The 21,987-nt window shown below is 38.6% G+C and overlaps 2 protein-coding genes across 2 annotated transcripts in view; one reads left to right on the top strand and one right to left on the bottom strand.

Annotated features, from left to right (window-relative positions):
• Nucleotides 1–5,844, top strand: LOC130234493 (endoribonuclease YbeY-like). Its single transcript, XM_056464707.1, has 4 exons — nt 1–379; nt 2,971–3,102; nt 4,701–4,769; nt 5,583–5,844. The coding sequence occupies exons 1-4, from the start codon at nt 170–172 to the stop codon at nt 5,661–5,663; spliced, it is 492 nt and encodes a 163-aa protein (XP_056320682.1). The 5' UTR covers nt 1–169; the 3' UTR covers nt 5,664–5,844.
• usp37 (ubiquitin specific peptidase 37) overlaps nt 5,807–21,987 on the bottom strand; it is a 26,842-nt gene continuing 10,661 nt past the window's right edge. The window contains exons 7-24 of the mRNA XM_056464706.1: nt 21,263–21,351; nt 21,092–21,185; nt 20,627–20,782; nt 19,091–19,222; nt 18,162–18,285; nt 17,599–17,804; nt 17,055–17,172; nt 16,348–16,427; nt 14,958–15,122; nt 13,904–13,951; nt 13,206–13,323; nt 12,519–12,744; nt 11,789–11,949; nt 10,113–10,173; nt 9,507–9,622; nt 8,568–8,637; nt 8,134–8,272; nt 5,807–6,840 (exon numbers count right to left, since the gene is read on the bottom strand). Coding sequence (XP_056320681.1) covers nt 6,759–6,840; nt 8,134–8,272; nt 8,568–8,637; nt 9,507–9,622; nt 10,113–10,173; nt 11,789–11,949; nt 12,519–12,744; nt 13,206–13,323; nt 13,904–13,951; nt 14,958–15,122; nt 16,348–16,427; nt 17,055–17,172; nt 17,599–17,804; nt 18,162–18,285; nt 19,091–19,222; nt 20,627–20,782; nt 21,092–21,185; nt 21,263–21,351 — 2,185 coding nt within the window. The 3' untranslated portion in view covers nt 5,807–6,758. The remainder of the gene's footprint in view (nt 6,841–8,133; nt 8,273–8,567; nt 8,638–9,506; nt 9,623–10,112; nt 10,174–11,788; nt 11,950–12,518; nt 12,745–13,205; nt 13,324–13,903; nt 13,952–14,957; nt 15,123–16,347; nt 16,428–17,054; nt 17,173–17,598; nt 17,805–18,161; nt 18,286–19,090; nt 19,223–20,626; nt 20,783–21,091; nt 21,186–21,262; nt 21,352–21,987) is intronic.

Genomic DNA, 21,987 nt, shown 5'->3' on the forward strand with positions numbered 1-21,987 from the left:
CGCATGCGTAGTGTCACTTTCCGAATCAATGAACAGGGTGAAAGTGAAGATCATGCGAGTGTGTTGGAAATGACCGCTGTTTTCCCGCGTGTCCCCTGTAACGTTAGATGTTTCGTCGGTGTTCCCGGTGTGTCGGTCAGCCGTTCCCCCGCCGGTTGTGCGGTCAGTGATGGGTGTTATTGTGCGGAATCTACAGAATGTGGTTCCGGTGAGGCGCGCGCGGCTCCGCAGGGATGTGGAGATCCTCAGACACATCTTCGGCGTGCAAAAGTTCGACATGGGCATCATCTGCGTGGACAACCGCAAGATCCAGCGCATCAACCACACTTACCGGCGGAGGAACCAGCCCACAGACGTGCTGTCCTTCCCCTTCTATGAGGTACACACCGCGGCTGTCAGACTGGAGCAAGAAGAGCCTCTGTGACTACACTTAAACATAATACAAATAAACTATACTGTAGTGCTTTACGATAAAGTAGGTTACGTGAATTATTCTGTTGTGGTGATGCTACAGTTGCTATGGTAACACAACAACTGTAGTAATTAATCTGTTGTAGTGATCCTACAGTCGCTATGGTAACACAACAACTGTAGTAATTAATCTGTTGTAGTGATCCTACAGTCGCTATGGTAACACAACTACAGTAACTGATCTGTAGTGGTAATTCTACAGTTGCTATGGTAACAACAACTAGTAATTGATCTGTTACGGTGATTCTACCGTTGCTATTTAATACAACTATAGTAATTAAACTGTTGTGGTGATTCTACAGTTGCTATAATAACAACAACTGTAGTAATTGAACTGTCGTGGTGATTCTACTGTTGCTATGTTAATACAACAACTATAGTAATTAAACTGTTGTGGTGATTCTACAGTTGCCATGGTAACACAACTATAGTAACTGATCTGTTGTGGAGATTCTAGTTGCCATGGTAACACAACTATAGTAATTAATTTGTTGTGATGATCCTACAGTCGCTATGGTAACAACAACTATAGTAATTAATCTGTTGTGGAGATTCTACAGTTGCTATGGTTACACAACAACTACAATAATTCACATGTTGGGTAATTCTACAGTTGCTATGGTAACATGACAACTGTAACTATAAGCAATCGACTAAACACTGCAGTTTTCTACAACTATATGGTACATTCTACTGCGTAGTTATCAAGAATTATTTATAAAATTATCCACGTCGAATCCTACCCCAGTAAATCATCGCAGTAATGTTAAACAGTTAAACCAAATATTCACATTGTTTATTCAATTACCTATTATATTGTATGTTATTATCGTCTACGCCAACCCTCAGAGTGCTGTAAAAATATTAACTATTGTAGTACAGCATCACAAATTATGGCATAAGGGCTGGGCGATATGGCGAAAATGTTATCTCGATATTTAGTTTCCATATTGAACGATAACGATATATATTTCGATAAAAGTTGTTAATGCTTCAACATTTAAGAGGATACCCCAACAATGACTGAACCCACAGAAATTAGAGGGTCCATTAAATGGTGGCCGAGAATTCAGCACTTCTCCAATATCAGCACACTTTTAGATTACCATTGCTGCACATCTCTGCTGTGATTGGCTCTTAGAGCAGTATAGAGTAAAAAAGTCCAGAGCTTATTATTGTTAGACAAATTTTATCGCGATTCGATATAATATAGTTTATGGGCCAGCCCTTCTGCGCCATATTGATGATTCTGCAGCTGTATCCCATCTAGACCACAGTGGGTTTCTTTAAGTGGAGATGTTAACATGACAACTTGAGCAATATAATCAAACGACTAAATACTGTAGTTTTCTACAACTCTAGGGTATACTATACTATATATAAATAAAAATATAAAAAAATAAAAATAAATAAAAAGCAGCGACTAGCATTTAGGCTGCGTCCAAAATCGCCTACTACGCAGTAGGTACTGCATTTGAATTTACTACTCTGCCGTTAGAAAAGTATGTTCTATACAGTATGAATGAGAGTAGTTTGAATGGAACTCGGACATACTACGTACGCCATATTGCTATGATCACGTGACCTACCTGTATCAATTGTGTTGCTTCACTCCCATTCATGAATTCTCCTGCGGTGCATCATAGGAAAGCCTCCATCCGATGTGCACTTCTGAATCTCGCCAGAAGTAGTGGGTCATCAGAGTACTGCTCGCATACTGTTTTTCGAATTCTATGAATTTAGACATACTACTCGGCTCGCATACTGTTTTAGCGTACTATATAGTATGGAAGTATACGAATTAGGATGCAGCCACCGATTTTATTTTGCCGTCTCCTCATACTTTTTCTCATTAAATCTTCTGACCAATTAAATGATCTCTAGTATCTGACATGCCCCACCCCCTTCTTTTCATTGGCTGTTCATTTGATGTGCTTGAGCTCAACCACTCTCACTGGCAGAGCTGATAAACTATTGTTATTGACGGTTTTTTCAAAAAAGGGAGGAGCTACTCTATGCTCCGCCCCCTCTCCTTAATAGGGATTACTTTAAACATTGAATTTAAAAAAATACACATCAAATGAATATTTTAAAAGAGTTTACTCTAATTAAAAGTGCTTGATATTTGGAGTCTGATAACCTAATCTGGATTACATGTAAACCTTTAGGGATGGGCTATCTTATAGTTAGCAAAACACCAATAAACATCCAGACTTATGGTAATAAACCCACAATCGCTCTCTGCAACATCAGTCACACATGTGCAATACTGTTGTATTCATGAGCTTGTTTACAAACAGATTTACAGACATTTACCTCAATTCTCAACATCAGTCGAGTGTAGAGATACAGGGCTTTTTGTCCCTCAGTGAACACATCCTCTTCATGATTGCAATAATTCTGATATATTTTGTGAATATTGTGTCTATATTGGCCATCCCTATGATCCATTACTACCCAGAGCACAGTAATGACTTGTGTTTGTGTGTCACTGTGAAGGACCTGAGGCCAGGAAAAGTGCCATGTGCCCTACAGAGGGACGAGTACAACCTAGGGGACATCTTCTTAGGGGTGGAGTATGTGATGCAGCAGTGTAAAGAGACCAAGCAGGATCTGCACCAGACGCTGACGGTAATAATGATTACACAAATGTGCACATCAGGAATCACAGGGTACATTTAGATTAGGCCAAGCAATTAAATAAAGTAGATTAGATCTGACGTTCATAATATTAAATGAGGGTTAAGTGTGCAAAGTATACAAATGTACACTCACCGGCCACTTTATTAGGTATGGCATTTATCACATGGCAGCAGCTCAATGCATGTAGACATGGTCAAGACGATCTGCTGCAGTTCAAAGCGAGCATCAGAATGGGGAAGAAAGGGGATTTAAGTGACTCTGAACGTGGCATGGTTGTTGCTGCCAGACGGGCTGCTCTGAGTATTTCAGAAACTGCTGATCTACTGGGATTTTCACGCACAACCATCTCTAGGGTTTACAGAGAATGGTCTGACACAGAGGAAATATCCAGCGAGCGGCAGTTCTGTGAGCGCAAATGCCTTGTTGATGCCAGAGGAGAATGGCCAGACTGGTTCCAGCTGATAGAAAGGCAACAGTAACTCAAATAAGCACTCGTTACAACCGAGGTCTGCAGAAGAGCATCTCTGAACACACAACACGTCCAACCTTGAGGCGGATGGGCTACAGCAGCAGAAGACCACACCGGGTGCCGCTCCTGTCAGCTAAGAACAGGAAACTGAGGCTACAATTCACACAGGCTCACCAGAACTGGACAGTAGAAGATTGGAGAAACGTTGCCTGGTCTGATGAGTCTCCATTTCTGCTGACACATTCGGATGCTTGGCTCACAATTTGGCCTCAACAACATGAAAGCATGGATCCATCCTGCCTTGTATCAGCGGTTCAGGCTGGTGGTGGTGGTGTAATGGTGTGGGGGAGATTTTCTTTGGGTCCATTAGTACCAATTGAGCATGGTGTCAACACCACAGCCTACCCGAGTATTGTTCTGACCATGTCCATCCCTTTATGAGCACAGTGTCTCCATCTTCTGATGGCTACTTCCAGCAGGATAACGCACCATGTCATAAAGCCCCAATCATCTCAGACTGGTTTCTTGAACATGACAATGAGTTCACTGTACTCAAATGTCCTCCACAGTCACCAGAGCTCAATCCAATAGAGCACTTTTGGGATGTGGTGGAACGGGAGATTGGCATCATGGATGTGCAGCAACAGTGTGATGCTGAGGTCAATTAACAGATTTATGTAAAAAAAAAAAAAAAGTGAATAAAATATTAATCTGATGCATCTTTACAGCAGTTTAATGCAGTGGATGTTTTAATCCCGAACATAACACAAGGAGAGGAGATCTGAACAGTGCACAAGGGTTAATGTAGCTGCAAAACATCTGTGATTGTGTCCTCCAGCATGTTAGCTGGATTGCTCACATGACTGCGTCACATGACTAAAATGATCATCATTAAGAGGCTGTTTTCACATTTATCCACTTTGGACAGTGTTTTCAGAAAGATCTGTTTTAGTTTCCTAAAAGAGTCTCAGTGTGGACGGAAGAACGAAACAGAGAGAGAAATATGCTTTAAACTTATTAGTGTGGACATGACCTGAGTGTGTTCAGTGTTTACAGTCCTGCTGATATACGGGTGTGTGTGTGTGTGTGTGTGTGTGTGTGTGTGTGTGTCCCGCAGGTGGTCACAGCTCACGGCATCTGCCATTTACTGGGATACAGACACGAGACCGAAGAGGAGTGGAACGAGGTATGACAAATTTTAACAAGGCTTGTGGGAAACTAATAAGATCAGGAAAACTAAAAGCAGTGGTTCTTCATTTTAGGGGGGAAACCGTGAACAGGATTCAAGAGAATAAATGTATTGAAAAGCACACCTCATTTGCATTTAAAGCAGCACAATCGGGATCAAAGCCTAAAAGGGTCAATAACAGAGAGCTAGAGAACATCATCTGTGTGTTATTCTCAGCTCAAACACACACTCTAGGAGACAGCAGAGATGCATTTCACATCTTAGGTTACTGTTGATGCATTATTTTAGGTTTTTATTAGGCCAATATCCCTATATATGGTAGCAACTGAAAGCTAAGAATCTCTATTTTCTGATAATATGCATCACACAATGCCTCGCTTGCACTGAGTGGTGGTACAGGTCACCTTTATCAGGCTTGTGTCTCCACTGCTGAATGGTTTCCTTGTGGTGGGCATGGTGTTCAACAAATTTGCCGGCGACAATTGTCCCGGAAAGGTCTGTATGTGTGAAAGAGGCTAAAGACCACGATATCAGAATAAATCAGCTTTATAATAACATTTGCTTGATCAGCCGCACATTGCTAAATCATTGATTGCGCCTTGTTCAATGCATCTACCCAAACACTTCCTCAATCTTCTGTTTGTAAATCATCATTGAATGGCAGTTTAATATATTTAATGCAGCATTTCCAGGTTTGCACATGATCTTATTTCTCGTGTGTGTTTGTGAGCAGTGTGTATCATCCCGTCACAGATCCATCAGCCCAGATACTCACGCAGTGTGAACTCCTACGGTTTCTCTTTTCCACAGATGCAGCGGAAGGAGAGCTACATTCTCCGCGAGTTCAACAGGCTAACAGGCAGTCAGCTGGAGCCGCTCACCAAAAGATAATGCACACACACACACACACACACACACACACACACACACACACACACACACACACACACACACACACACACACACTATTAAATGCAGGACATTTTCTGCAGAGATGCACTACTAATGAATGAAATCCACAAAGCAACGCTGGATTTTTCTGTTTTCTAAATAAAGTTTATTTTAAAACGTGTGTAAGGAAGTCAAAGACTGAATACTAAGCAGTTGGGTAGAGCTTATAGCACTGTTCCAGAAACACCACACACACACACTCGTCCAATCAAGAGATGCGATGAGCAGAACAGAACACACACACACACAGAGTGAAGACAACCAGAACACAGTAGACTGAAATAAATAACACCGGCTGACGCTCCACACAACGGCTGTGCGACTTCACAAGATGTAAAGCTCGAGATACACACAGAAGGAAAACAAAAGTAGGGCTGTCGGTGTTCAACAATCCTTAAACAACAAAAAGACAAGCCACATCCATACCACCGAGAGCTTGCTTTAAAATAAGAGTAAAATAAAGTGATGGAGTCCTCAGTAAAGCCTCGGATATAAACCCAGCACTGTCCTCTCTTCATCGCTATAGATCATAGATAGATATAAAAGCAAAAATATTGCACCACATGTTCAGCTGCATATCAAACAAGAAATCAGACGCCCTGCCAAACCACATATACAAGAATAAACCTTTATATGCAATAGATTAGAAAGAAAAGATCTAAAATCTGTGGACTGGAAAGAGAAAAACAAACCAAAAACAAAGAGAATAAACTCTTCAGATATTTCTTAATGCATAAAAGTTCACCAAAACAATGGACTTTTCTCATATTAAAGCCCGAAGGAAAAATCTTTAACCCAAACTCATCGTATTTCTGTTATTCATGTCCTATTGCTTCCCCCTGAAACAGTTCGTACCTTTAGGAGTCTCTAGAAACATCAATAATCTGCAGGTCTACAGTTCTTCACAGGGAGAAACAGAAGAGGAAAGTGCCTGAAGCAGAAGTGTGTGTGTGTGTGTGTTCTTCAGTAGCACTGATGAGGGTGTGTGTTTACCCTCGGCTCATTTCAGGATCCACATGGAGAAAACAGAGAGTTTTATAGCGGCTGTAGCACCGTCCGACCACCGTCTGCGTTAACTCCGGCCTTCTCCAGCTCCGACAGCTCCTCGAACACATCTCTGAACACACACACACACACACACACACACACACACACACACACCGTCATCAGATCAAACACTGCACCAAATACCAGTTTGCAGCATAAGCAGCTGTTTTGTATAGCTCAAATCAATATCAGGCAGACGCTCTAGGACAGGGGTGCCCAAACTTTTTCCTATGAAGGGACAAAAACCAAACAGTAGCTATATTTCGATCAAACTATATTAGAACTTGATCTCTCTGGAGCGTGGACTCATGTGTGCGAGACACGTCCACATCATTATACGTCAACCAGGACTGTTGGTATACCGCTCAGTGGAAATGGGCCATATGACATGTGTTACTGTAAGAAACTTACACTTAAATGTATACAGTGTTGAGGGCTGTGGGCCGAAGGTAAATAAAGCAGACTGTATTATAGAGTAGCCATGGGTAATTTCCTAATTTTAGCAGTACTTTAATCATATTAGGTTAACTGTTGCATTATAATTTGCATTTATAATTAACTTATTACAATAAAAGGACACAATCCCATTTATAACAGCATGGAGTTTAATGCATATTTAAATTAATCTGATCCATTCACAACATTTAATTGAAACCTTTAATTCAAGCTTGCTTTTATTTGTAGCTCAACAATAAAACAAACAAATAAAAGGTTGAGTTAAATTAGAAAAGACAATCTCTATTAAAGGCAATCCCACCCCGTCCCTCCCATTCATCTTTACCCTCTTCTCAGATGGGACGATGGGCCAAATCAAAGGTTATCATGGGTCAACTTTGGCCAAGAGACCCTAGTTTGAGCATCTCTGCACTAGAATAACAGAGAAAAACAAAACTAATTCAAGCAAATGTTGCAAATACTCATGTTTGTTTTAATTGCTGCAGATTTTCTGCTTATTTTGGGCAGTAAGTAATGCATTACAATATTCAGATGTGGCCCTAAGTGTCCAGTCACGTTACTTTAATAGAAATAAATGTTTTACATTGATTTTACGTTATTTTCTTAGCTTTGCTGAGGCATGATCTGTTTCAGAACTTGCAGGTTTTTTTAAATAGAGTAACTCTGCAATTAACACACAGTATAATCTTAATTTACCTTAAAAAAAAACAGGGAGATTTCATTTATTTATTCTGCATAATAATGAACACACACGGACAATAACAGAAGAGCTCAGTAGGTAAAAATACAATTTTTGGTGCACATTAAAAAATAGGGAGACCTTAAGCAGATCAGATTTAAGTGTATGCACACACACTTGATGATCTCTGAGCAGCTAACGAATAGCGTGACTGAAGAGCAAACTCACTTGTGCATGTAGAAAAAGATGTATCCGCTGCGGTCTCGATCTCTCTGAACCGTGGACTCCTGCGTGCGGGACACATCCAGATCATTATACGTCAGCCAGGACTGTTTCTTCATGTCGTAGACGTCACTGATGTAGTGTCCTACAGAAGAAACCAGACCAACAGCAGCCGATTTCAATTACTGATTCACGAACTCATCATAAAAATGACTTCACTACAAGAATAGTTTGATGAACTACTGAGTGGCATCTTTTTGATGGTTGTTTGTCGCCACCTACTGGTTAAACAGTGGAATTACAACTTCTCAACAGTGTTAGCTTGCATTAAACGCTGATTTTAATCGTTAACATAAACATCAGTGTTTATATCTGAACTACTGTTCTCCTGTTCTCAATCTGCAGTATAATAACACAAAGCAAATAAATATTCACCGTACCTGAAGAGGAGCTGCTGCCGATGTGACTGACCACACTGATGAGTCTGAAAGAGTTGGGCAGTTCTCCAGTCTACACAACAAAACACAAACACACATGATTCACACTCTAACACAGATATGGAAGGACTTTGAATTAGAGCTGAGTGATAAACCGCATGTGATTGTTGTGTGTACTAGTCGATCAGCGGTGAATCTCCAGCACGTGTTTTCAGCTAGAGCAGCGTTTACTCACACAGCCATAGTTCTGTGACAAACTACGCTAAATATTGCACACGATATCATCACAAGATTCTGCAATAGACAGACGAACTACAGCCTTTAATAGTAAACATTGCTAATAAACCAGAATGCATGAGCAAAAATACCGCATATGATGACACCTTTACTCAAGACTCACTTCATCGTTTCAGTCGAGTGCTTAAAACAAGTCCTTCTGTAAAATGATGAGTCTTACACAGAATAAAGCATGCAGCATGCTTCATAATAGCATCCTAATAAGTGTAGCATTGTTACATACTTCAATATCAGGAAAATTATAATAAGAACTGGGACAGTTGTCGTGATCATGCTGTAAATAATCCCAATGAATCAAATGAAAGCAGTATAATCTTCTGTTTATCATACAAACACTATAATATATCAATATTTCAGCATGTAGTAGGCCAGATTAATGTAAAAATATTCATCTTATAAACAGACTAAGCATTTGGCGCTGTTAGGAACATCTCTGCGAATACAATCTGAACATTACAAAAGGTATTCTGAACGTTATAATAATAAATAAAGAAATATTCACTGTATTTTTATGAGCCCATTATATCAATATTGCACATGTTCATCATCATGATATACTGTATTATTGAATATCAGCATGTGTTTAACCGTAAAGAAACGTATGCATATTAAAGCGCAACGATTTAAACAGCGTCCGAGTCTCACCTCTGCGTTCTTCTTGAGCTCTTCGGCCTCCGCCTCGCTGTACTCCATATCCAGACCGTCCTCATTCCCAGAGTCCTCATCAGAGCACAGCAGCTCCGGCAGAGAGTTATTAAACTCTACAACAACACAAACACACACTCATGCTCACTCAAACTCTTCATTCGGGGACTTCTCATTTTCAGTCAGCCAGCTCAGGTTTTTCTGCTGAACGCTCATGCGATTATAAACTCTCCACCTTTAAGATCTGGTTTCTTTAAAATCAATTATCTTCACTGGCTGTTTGAGACACGATATATAAAGTGGGTCTCAGACCGGACAAGAAGCACTGTGTTAAAGCACATTAATCTGCACCATGACTTTAAACTATGGAAATGTATTTTACCCCAGTATTTTCAACCGTTTACTGCTACTGACAGCGCTTGTGTTCACACTGCTTTTCATCTAATTGTACACTTGAACAACTAAATATCTGCTAACCCCCCCACCCCACACTAGTGTGCTTGAACACATGGGATAAAATTGTGCATTCACAGATAATGAACGGATCTTCTAATCATCTGAAGGTAAACTCACAGCGGTGTGTGTACAGCGGAGTCTCACACTGACCTTGCAGACTGAGTTCAGTGGCTCTCTTCAGATCGTCATCTTCTCTCATCTCTCTCGCCTCCTGCGCAAACAATTAAAGCTCACGCATTAATGCAAGATCAATATTTAAAGTGGACCTAGTATGACTTTTATATGGGGTTTAAAGCCAGTAGTGTGTGTCAGCAGTGTGTGAATATCTCCAGCCTCTAATGGTGAAGATGAATGAATTGTGTTTGTTCTAATCAGACTTGATAGAGACAGTCTGCAGACACACTTTGATTGACATTCTCCCTTTAATCTAGTACGGTTTTTAAATCTGCCACTATGCTGACACACAGGCGTCTGTAGCTCCGCCCTCTTCTGAAAAAGAGCTCAATCTCATTTGAATTTAAAGAGACAGTCACCAAAACACCACAATTAGGATCAAAGTCTAAAAGGGTGAGTTTCAAAGAGCTGGAGGACATTATCTGAGTGCTATTTTCTGCCAAAGCAGACGGATTTGACATGTTGTTAAAGGGAGCAGATTAGGTCTTTAAAACTTTCTAAAGCATTTAGTAAATCTCGGTCCTGGAGGGCCGGTGTCCCTGCAGGATTTAGCTCCAACTTGCCTCAACACACCTGCCTGGTTGTTTCAAGTACACCTAGTAAGACCTTGATTAGCTTGTTCAGGTGTGTTTGATTAGGGTTGGAGATAAAATCTGCAGGACACCGGCCCTCCAGGAACAAGTTTGGTGACCGCTGATTTAGTGTAACCCTATCCAGCAGGTGGCATCATTAAAAGAGGAGGATTATAGATGGCGGATGCTTAATGTTACACATTATGTTAGCAATTTAAAAATGAGGGTATTTTTCTTACAAAATGCACGGGTTCAGTAAAGGGGGCTCTTTACTGCACTTTATTGGACTTCTCTTGGAATGCTGAGCAAAAAGCAGTGGAAAAGCCCAGGATGATTATAAAGGTATCTCTGATTGGTTTGGACTTTAGTAGGGCTGGGTGAAGAGTAAATTATCGATTAACTCGAGTGTGTAGTTTACATTGATTAGTTTGAATGAAAATGGGTTTTTACTCCAACACATGCGCCCCTCTGAGTCTCCCTTTGTTAGTTTACTCTTAATGTAATTGTATAAAATGATTTAACTGGTGTGAATATGATTATATAAGTCTTAAATGCAATTGGAAATAGATCTTGTTCAATTTGATCTTTAAATGACAGCTAGCAAAGGTCTTACGGAAATATATTTTTAAATATCTATAATTATAATATGCTTAAGCTAATTATATTGTTTAATAACCTTCAACTTCATGCATTTCATTTTTTTATGAGTGGAATTTTTTTTTATTTAAATCGTAAACCAAATTTGTAAATATAAAGTAATTAAATATAATTAAAAAGGCCATATCGCCCAGCCTTAGCCTGTAGTGTGCAGTGCAATGTGTGTGAAACCATGATGACGATAATGATGATAGATTGCAGTCATCTAATGTTACACAAAATGTTTAATAAATATTTAAATGTGAATATTTTTCCTACAAAACTGCATGGATTCACTAAAGGAGGCACTTTTTATTGTGGACAGATGCGCTTCAGTAAACTGCTGACAAAAACAGCCGACTGCTGCCATTATAGAGCTGGAAAAGCCCAGGATAATGTAGGATATGTGCGAGTGTCCTGTAGTGTGCAGTGTGTGTGACTGACCTGCTCCTGCAGACTCTGAGCGAGCGCCTGCTGCAGCTCCTGCTCCTCGCGCTCCTGCTCCAGACTGTACTGCTGCACCCAGTCCAGCTCGCCCTGCAGACCGTCCGGCGTCTGGTTCTCCTTATTCTCATCCATGGTGAGATCCAGAGACTCCAGTGCGTCTGCACAAACACACACAAAAACAGCCAATGACGCTCCAGATGCTCCAAGCGGCCAATTACACAACAAAGTACACATCTTCAGCCAAAGACAGGAAACCTGACGCATTTTGCCTGTTTGTTTACATGTAAACCTCACATTTGTGAGCGAAAACGCTGTGTTTGGGTTTTAAAGAGGAAGGGTTTTAGCAATGTGGCCGTTGTTGTGTCCATGTAAACACTCTGCCATAAGAAAAACAATAACATCACGCGTGTGGTGTGTGTTCAGGGAGGCAGATTAATAGCAAGCGCAAACCAAAACACAACAGCCTGATTTTAGCAAGGTCTTCAAGTGCTTTACTATTTTATCATGGTCAGTTGCTCATTTCTATTTAGCCAGAAACTGGAAATCTTAACGCATTACAGGCTGATAGTGCTTAATTTAATGTGTTGTGATGCGTTCTGGCTTTCCAAGATCAATTTCCAATAGATATAAAGTGTACGCAATCAAAACAAACAGATGTGAAGCTATCAAAAAGCGTTTAATGATTAGTCTGATTGTCAGTGTACCGCAGGATCATCATCATCAGTACCTGTGGGCTGTTTCTCTGCATCCAGCAGCTCCAGATGTTGCGTCAGGTCGTGTGCGTCTGCGTCCCCGAAGCCTGTGTCTGGGCTGCTGCTGGGCTCCTCGTCTGGGCTTGCGCAGAGACTGGTGTCGTGGCGGCTCATCTCCAGCACAGCCGCCAGCATCTCCTCATCGTTAATACCGTTAAACTCCGACTGCTCCACCGCTGCATGAGGAGGAGGATGATGATGCTGATGAAGAGAGAGAGATTTCAGATAATACAGCTCATTTAAATACACATACAGTTTAGTTATACAGTTGAAGCTCCTGTGACGTGCTTTGAAATGGGCATTTTTATTGGATGTTTGACGTAATTTCAACTGAAACGGGGGCGGGGCATAGAGTAACTCCTCCCCTCTTACAAAATACAGTTGTTGTTTTACCAGTGAGAGTGGTTGAGCTTAAGCACAAATGAAAAGCAAATGAGAAGGGGGCGGGGCATGTCACACACTAGAGAGCAGTGGTTAGTCAAAAGATTTGGTGAGAGGCTGATGTATGGGGTGACGTAAAAAAAAAAAAAATTTGATCCATTTTAGGTTTATAGTGGATCCAAAATTAGGTTGTTTCAGGTTTATATCTTCTCAATGCGAATTTTGTCTGTTTTAAAGCACACTAGAGCAGGGGTTATATATTATATTTGGTCTGTCCTCACCTCGTCTGCCCTGTCGTCATCTGGATGATGATGTTTGCGGGCGACTTTTCTGACCAGCTCCTCATCGCTGTCAGAGTCGCACAACACACTGCCTGAACCCTCCGGCCTCTGTGTTTTCCTGGAAAACACCAACATTGACATCAGGACTAAAGATAGACAGACCAGAAGCACACTTTGAATTTTACAGGTATAAAATAATCTGCCAGAGAGGCATGTCAAAAGGAAATCAAGGTTAATTTGCGTACACCACTGGCAGATTATTATTATTATTATTATTAATTTTGACTAATTTCTGAAATCAATACAATAATTTGTCTAGAAAATGCTTCTTGATTTAAGAATTTTTAGATATTTGGACTATAAACATGACAATAATAATCATAATGATAATAATAAAAATAATAATAATAATAATAATAATAATAATAATAATAATAATAATAATAAGAATAATAAATAAACAAACTTTTGAATTCACTACTGACAAACTTAAACTCATCATTTGTAAAACCATCCCATTAGTGCTTTATATTGAAAACCTTGATTAATTGAACACTGATTTTGGTTATTAAACTATTTTATTTACCATTTTTTCCCCCTCATATTTGTTATCATTTACACTGTAAATATACTCGACTATTGAAGGTGTTTCTTAGCAAACAAAGTAAAACTGAATACATGCTCAGAGATCTGCTCACCTAAGTGTTGAAGAGTTGACGGACTGTGAGATCTTCAGTGTCCGTGATCTGCAACGAAGCACACTGTATTAAACATCAGCGAGTGAAAGTTTGTTTAAATGTCCTGTGAAGTGCTTTAAATGTGCATTTTTATTCAATGTCAAATCACAGAGAGGGCAGTGCATATAGCAGCTCCTCCCCTTTTAAAAACAGCCAACAGCGTTTTGTTTCATCACAGCTCTGCTAGTGAGAGTGGTTGAGCTCAAGCTCATCAAATAAACAGCCAATGAAAAGGGGGCGGGGTCATATCAGATACTAGAGAGAGTTTGATTGGTCAGAGGATTTTGAGAGACACTAAAGTATAAGGAGACGTGAATAAAACCGTTGATCCATTAAGTGACTGCAAATTCCTACTGTTTATATCAGGTTTATATCTCCTACATGTGACTGGTTAGTGTTTGAGCACACTAGATTATAGAGATCCTTAAAACTAACAATACTGATATTAAGATCTAAAAAGCTTGATTTTGATTTCACTGGACCTTTAACGCCATGTCAGCTTCTGTTGCTAATTTCATGGTGAGAAGTGATATACTACAGATATATAAAGGGTTCAAACATTACTACTAAAACTCCATGTTTTCCATGACTCAAGTCATTTTTCACTACCTAATGTTTCATATAATGTCATACACGTGGTAAATAATAAGAAATACAATGCACGTTCAAATTAAGTACAGTATATAACACACGGAGCAATACACTTAGTTAAAACTAATTTACATCCACATTAAATGGATTTAGATAATGCTTACACAGCACTAATAATGTGACAGCGTGTGATTGGCAATGAATATTGAATATAAGATTGGAAAATACTTCCAAAACTCTGTGGGTTTCTGTTTTTCCAAAGCTTTTCAAGTCCCGGAAAATGCGATGTCAAAATGTCATGACCTTTTCAGGTTTTTCATGACTGTATGAACGCTGTATATATTATATTTCATGGTTTATTTCTGCTAAAACTCAAACTGTATTTGGATTAACATGAATGAACATGGATGGTAAGAGGGCTTACAGGGCGTTCTGTGCACTCCAGCCCAGGCTGAGTGGGCTGCGGGTGGCGTCTGTGCAGTGGGACAGCAGCGTCAGATATTTGGGGATCAGCACTTGTTGGCCCAGTTTGCTGTTTAAAGAGAGCTGAGTGTTGTAGCTGTAGCGTTTGAGGTGAAGGATCAACACCCTGCACAGGAGACACAACACTCATTTAGTCCAGCTGAAAAAAAACTACACATGGAAAACTCAAACCTCCCTGAAGCTGGCAACTGTGATTTAGGCAATGGTGATGTCACTATGGAGCCAGATCAGTCTCAAAAACAATACATTTACAAAATAATTCACACATCCACAGCAATTTACATTTATAAAATACAATTCGATTAGCAAAAATATGTATATTTACTTGTGAATTCATAAACTGTGCATGAAATTTTACGAACTGGATTTTGTAATTGTGAATTATGCCGTCCATGTATGAATTATTTCATAAATATATTATTTGAGGCAGAAAATTTGATTATATCTAAATAAAGAAAATAGATTCAGCGTTTGTTTTCACAGCACAAATGAACCGTGCTCATTTAGAGCAGGACGAGCAACAGAGCGATGTCACGCGGACAAAAAATAAATAAATAAATAATGTTTAATATCTCAGACACTAAAGTAGCACCAACATAGTTTTGGGGATTATACACTTTTTGGGGGTGCCATATTCACGGAGATCAAACTAAAGCATGCTGTGCCAAAATTATTAGCCCTGCTGTGAATTATAATTCATTTTCAAACACTTCCCAAGTGCTGTTTAAACAGCACAGACAGACATTTTTCACAGTATTTGCCATATTTATTCTTCTGGAGAAAGTCTTATTTCTTATAGTTTTGCTGGATTAAAATAAATAATTTTAAAACTCATGCATGTATATGTAAAAACTGCTGTGGTCAATATTATTAGCCCCTTCAGCAATATTAGTGTTGGATTGTCTCCAGAATAAACCACTGTTATACAATGACTTGCCTAATTACCCTAACTTTACCCTAATTACCCTAGTGAAGCCTTTAAATGTCTCTTCTAGTCTAATCTAGTCTAATATTATGTGCTGTCATCATGACAAAGATAAAAGACATCAGTGATTAGAGAGGAGTTATTAACACTATTATGTGCAGAAATGTTTAATGTGATTAAATATAAATATCAAATATTATGTCTTTAGTATTTGTATTATTGCTACTGTTAATATTTATAATATGCAGTGTATTAATGGTTTGTTGGGGAGGGTATCTCTATAAATAATGACATTTGAACTTGGCATAAGAAATAGATCACTTGGAAAATGTTTGAAAAATTCTTAATTTTGCAGGAGGGTGAGTAATTTGACCGTGAATATGTGTGCGTGTGTGTTCATGCTAACCTGGGAAGTCTGCTAAATTTGTGAGAAACAGTTGCTGCTTTTCCGCTGCACTTTTCACAGGAATACTCGATTTCCTCCATCTACAAACACAAAGTCAACAGTCTGAAAAATGAAAACACACTGCAAAAGAAATGAACAGCTTCAATCTCTGAATGATAATACAAGTAGGGAAGCACCAATATCACCTGTGAAAGGAGCTCAATTATTTAAAACGAGCTGAATCAACAATTCTTGAGGCTTTTTAAGGACAACTTAACCGTTTTATGATCAATCCACTTAAATTTGTGACAACACTGATATTGATAAACAAAAAAAAAAAAAACCGCACCACCTTGTCCAATTCTGATACCATTGATCAATTTCATAAAGTACTAAACGACAGCAGCCATTTTTCTCCATTATATCAGTTTTACTGAACATGGATGAGATCCATTTAACATTCAACTGTCCCAAAATTAGAAGAGAGACAAAAGTTAAGAGTAAAAGTCAAATATAATCTTCAAAGCTGTTATTTGTCATTCTGCATCTCTGTAAACAGCATTAGCTTTTATTTAACATGTAATAGAATTAATTTAACAAACTTAAAGTCGGTGTTGTTGCTGTTTGTGAATTATTCTACATTTCGTTTCTCAGTCTGCTTCTCTTCATGGTCCATCATTTTCTAGGTTGTGAGTTGTCGTATTCCCCACCCTCACAGCTGTTCTTACCCTGAAGAAGAGATCCAGAGAGTCCTGTATAGACCTCATAGGGAGGGTTTTCCTCCTGCGTGGCAGGTCGATGGACAGATCATTGAACTGTTCCCGCTTCAGCACCACCTCTCCACAGCTGTTCACCACACAACAACACAGATTACTCTCTTTAGAAACGTTCGTCTGCTGCTTTCGGTTCATCTTTTGCCTCTTAAAACATTTATTACAGCAGTCGGGCTGGGAGATCCGACAAAAACATATCAGGATAGAAGTCCTCTCATACCCCGATAACGAAAACATATGCCAGTATATTACCATTTCTATCAATTCAATCAATTAATAGTTAATCTCTAAATTATTTACTAATTTATTAAGTTTTCTTATTATTACATTTATTTAAAGGGGAAGAAAATCCTGTTTGTGACATAAATAAACTATTAATTGTTTGAATTGACAGAGATGGTCCCATGATATACATCTCATTATCATCATATACCATGTTAGATCCCCCTGCCTTAACTTCAAGGCTGATTAATTGTCTGATTAAGCAGAGCAAACTGACCTTTTGCAGGTGATGGTGTGCTGCACCTCAAACTCCATGTTGACAGTGACAGGACAGGTGTAGATGCGTGAGGTGTCCGCCTCGTCTGCTAACCGCGCGCTCTGAGGCTCGTCCCACGCCGACGGCTCGTTCTTCCAGCTCTTGTTGATCTTCTCCACATCCTCCTTCAGCTGGTCCAGACACTGACTCAGAAACTCATGAGCATCCTGCGCAAAAAACAGAGCAGCGCATGTATCCGTGTGTCAAGGGCTGAAAACTATATGCAAGTTAACTAAATCCAACACCGCAGTGTCTCATTCCTGAATAAGACATCAGTTTAGCTGAATCGACCGAGCCACAGCTTCAGTGACTAATCTAATACAGTGATTTTGCTTGGTCTCTAAATGAATCAGACATCTTGAAGAGTCCATTGAACTGATGTTAAGTTTACAACATTGTGTGTGACCAGGTCTCTAGCAGACACTAATCCAAAAGGGACGTTATTAAAATGGACCCCACAGCATTGCCATCATTACTGCTGTTCTCCATTATGTGAACCGCACAGGTATAAAATAAACACTTACGTTCTGCATGTATCCAGAGAATCGCTCCGCTGTTGAAGAAATGGCATTTTTCACTCGTCGCAGAAGATCTTTCTTGACCTCTGGAGGGGAAACGTCTTTCTTTGCCAGCAGATGAGCAAAACGCCTTTAGGTGGAAACACAAACAAGCTTGTTAGTTAAACTAATTTAAAAGATCTGGTGCAATACATCTCTCACAACCACAAACCATAGAGCTCGTTTTCCTACGTCGCACACCAAGTCAATATATTTTTATTGATTATACAAATATATAGTCACTGAATATAAAATATAGCTTATTATCTATAAAGATAAACATACTAGCTCCTGTTTATCTAACCAACCTTCTGTCTCGCAACAATCCAACCTGTTCTTTAAGATCTCTAAACTCTTCTGCTAGTACCCAGAATAGCAAAGTCCACTAAAGGAGGTCGAGTGTTTTCATATATGGCTCCTAAACTCTGGAATAGCCTCCCTGATCATGTCTGAGGCTCAGACACACTCTCAGTTCAACACTAGATTAAAGACCTATCTTTTTAGTTAAGCATACACACAATGCAGCACATAACAGTCTGATGCATGAGTGTGCTCCACGCAGAGACAATACACAAATACAAACATAAAAAACTATGTTTATATAATAACTTGAACTGACAAGTTATTAGTAATTAAGTTATTAGTAATTAAGTTATTAGTAATTAATAAAAGTTTAGTAACTAATAACCCAAAGTTTTCTGATTTTGATTGTAATTCAATAACGTGCACCTTTAATAAAGCTGCTTTGAAACCATAATTATTGTGAAAAGTGCTATACATATACACTTGAATTACTGTCTGATCGCAACAGGCCTACATTACACAGTTTTAATGTTGAGGTCGACTTGTCTAAACAGGCCACAAATTTAGAAATTAAATATAACACGTGTGTGTACCTGAGAAGGGCGTTAATAGGAACCCTCTTCCATGGGATACCCTGCTTCAACAGGTCATTGGAAAAGGAGGGCAGGCTGAAGAGAGACTGGAGGATGGCGTTCATGTAGCATGTGTTTCCAAGATTGGAGAATCTAATAATCAACAGATAACAGGGGTGGATCCCAGTCAATAATACTGCAACAAATACTACATTTTACACAACATTACGGATTGATTATCATTTAAATAATAAAAGGTAATGAAAAATATGACAAAAAAATAAACAAAGAGGTGGAAGCAAATGTCATGGCATCATTTATTAAACTTAAAACTATTAAATTGTTAAATATTCATAAATTTTAAATAACTGCTTTCTTATTGCATGTTCTTTCATATGAAATTATTATTACTCCAGTCATTATTGTTTTTATTACTATTACCAATAATACTATTAATAATAATAATAATAATAATAATAATTCATATTAGAGTGATTTTTGAAGGATCATGTGACTCTGTAGACTGGAGTAATGAAGCTGAAAATTCATCACTGGAATAAATTATTAAATAATAAACTACTTTTCAGTTATTTTATAGTGCAATAGGATTTCACAATTTTACAAACGTATTTTTTATTAAATAAATGCAGCCTAGGTTAGCAGGATAAACGCATTAAAACATTTAAAAATCCTACTGACCCCAAACTGTTGAGCGGTAGTGTGTGTGTGTATGTATGCATGCTTTATATATATATAAATAAAAATAAATAAAAGCACAAGTTGTCTAGGTGTAGTGCTAAGTGATGCACATCAATAAATAAAAGATTAAAGTTGTGATATATTTTTAAATCATAAGAAATAGCATAACGAAATATAATCTTTATTCAATAATCAAATAATTTTTAAAATAAAAACAGAAAAGAAAATGGTCACACTTTAAAATGACGGTCTATTAAAAAAATGTATTTAATAACAAATAGTAATACATTATTTATGGTATTTATTCATTGTTGTTAACGTTAGTTTATGTTAACTCACAGTGCATAACCTAACGTTAACAATGCATTAGTTAATGTGTAATATTCGTAAATATTCAAGAGTCATTTGATTATTATCAGTTTTATAACGGCTGTATTTTGTTGAATATCTTCATGCGTTATGCTATTGGTGTAAATATGATCATGTTGCTAATATTCAATTCAAACGGTCTCATTAATAGACTTTCTTCATATGTATACTAAGATTTGTATTAAAAAAAAGTACATTTTAAAAAGTAAATTAGGCCCTCCTATAAATTGTCAGTCACTGATATGGCCCCCCAGCCAATTTAAGCTGGAGACCCCTGCTCTAAAGTCTTTTTTTGGGCTATTACCACAAATATTCCCATTCAACACAAGGCTTTATATGTTTAGGGGTATTTTTATTTAACTAGTATGTAGCACCATGACCCTGCGAGACATGTAGCAGAACGACAATAACGCTCAGTTTGACCAATTAAAATATTAATATTAAACTGTTAAAGCTGTATGCATTGTCTGATGTTCAGAAGCAGCTCACCCTTGCAGTGGCGGCTGAGGCTGGGCCAGCACTGAGGGTCTGGGTTTGTTCCAGCCTCCGTAATCCAGCGTGGGACGAACCTTTTTAAAGGGCGTGGAGTGATTAGGCAAAATTAGGCTTCTTTTGGCAGATGGACATGAACCTGTACTGCTGGGCCTGGAGGACACACAAGAGCAGATCTCCCAGCATTAATAGGTCACATCATGCACTATTAGATTGATTCAGCACATGAGAGAGAGAGAGAGAACATCCACATTAGCAACTTCAGGCTATTTAATAGGAAGATAAATACAGATGAAACACTAATAAAAGTACAAAAAAGAAACAAATGTGTGTAAAACTTGAAGTTTTGTATCTTGACGATGACTAAAAATCTTTAATATAAGCAGGTTTACATTAAAAAAAGCAAAGGTAGCAGGTTAAATTGGAAAAAGGTGGCCTCTAGAAGAAAGTCAGATTGTTTACCTGTCCAGAAATGAATGCGTTTGCGTGTAGTCTTTAGCTCCTGTTCGGCTCCCATAGAAAGATGTGGGCTGGAGAGGAGCAGGAGTGTGTGGAGCTGAGGGAAAAGCAATATCACATAATAAAGCAAAGGGAGAAGCGGTTTCAGAAGATTAATGAGAGTTAAATACCAACCAGCGGCTCTGTTCTCCTCTGACTGCTTGAGCTTGTCTTTACAGCTGAGCAGGAACTTTCTGGAGGAGTCTGTGATGGCCTTATTGTTGCTGAACAAGTGCAAAAGCAGACAAATCAGGTTTCTTGTTGAGCACAGCACTGTTTAATGCATTCATGTCTGAATCTGATGGCAAAATACAGTAAATAATTGATCGTTTTCAGTCATGTGACCTGTGTGTAGGCCTGGCGGACATTAAGCCGTAATTGCGGCTACATTGGGGTCTTTATAAACACGCAGCACAATCCACTCACATTTCCATCCGTTTCAAGCTGCCAATATTTAGATCATCAGCAAAATAAAACAGAAATATGACCACAAACTGTACACCGATCATAATCTGCTGTTAGTCACTTAAATCCCTCATGTTCCTGATCTACAATTCTGCGATGTTTACATTTATCTTGTGGATATTCCTCAGCGATTCAGTCATTAGTGATGTTATAGCATGCAAGCGTCTGTAGTTTATTTGCTTAGATTAATATTGGCTAGTAGGGAAATCTATTCGTTCATTTCTGCTGTTTATACTTTGACTGCATTTAAATTATTTTGCAATTCGATTAAGAATTGACAATTAACTCCCTGAAGAATGATCCTTTCTCCAGGGAAATGTTGTTTTAACGTAAGAAATATCGTTGTTGTAATGTTGCAATACTCAACAACATCATTGCATATTTTCGCAGTATTG

Source organism: Danio aesculapii, chromosome 9 (genome assembly GCF_903798145.1).
Source record: "Danio aesculapii chromosome 9, fDanAes4.1, whole genome shotgun sequence".
Classification (NCBI taxonomy): domain Eukaryota; kingdom Metazoa; phylum Chordata; class Actinopteri; order Cypriniformes; family Danionidae; genus Danio; species Danio aesculapii.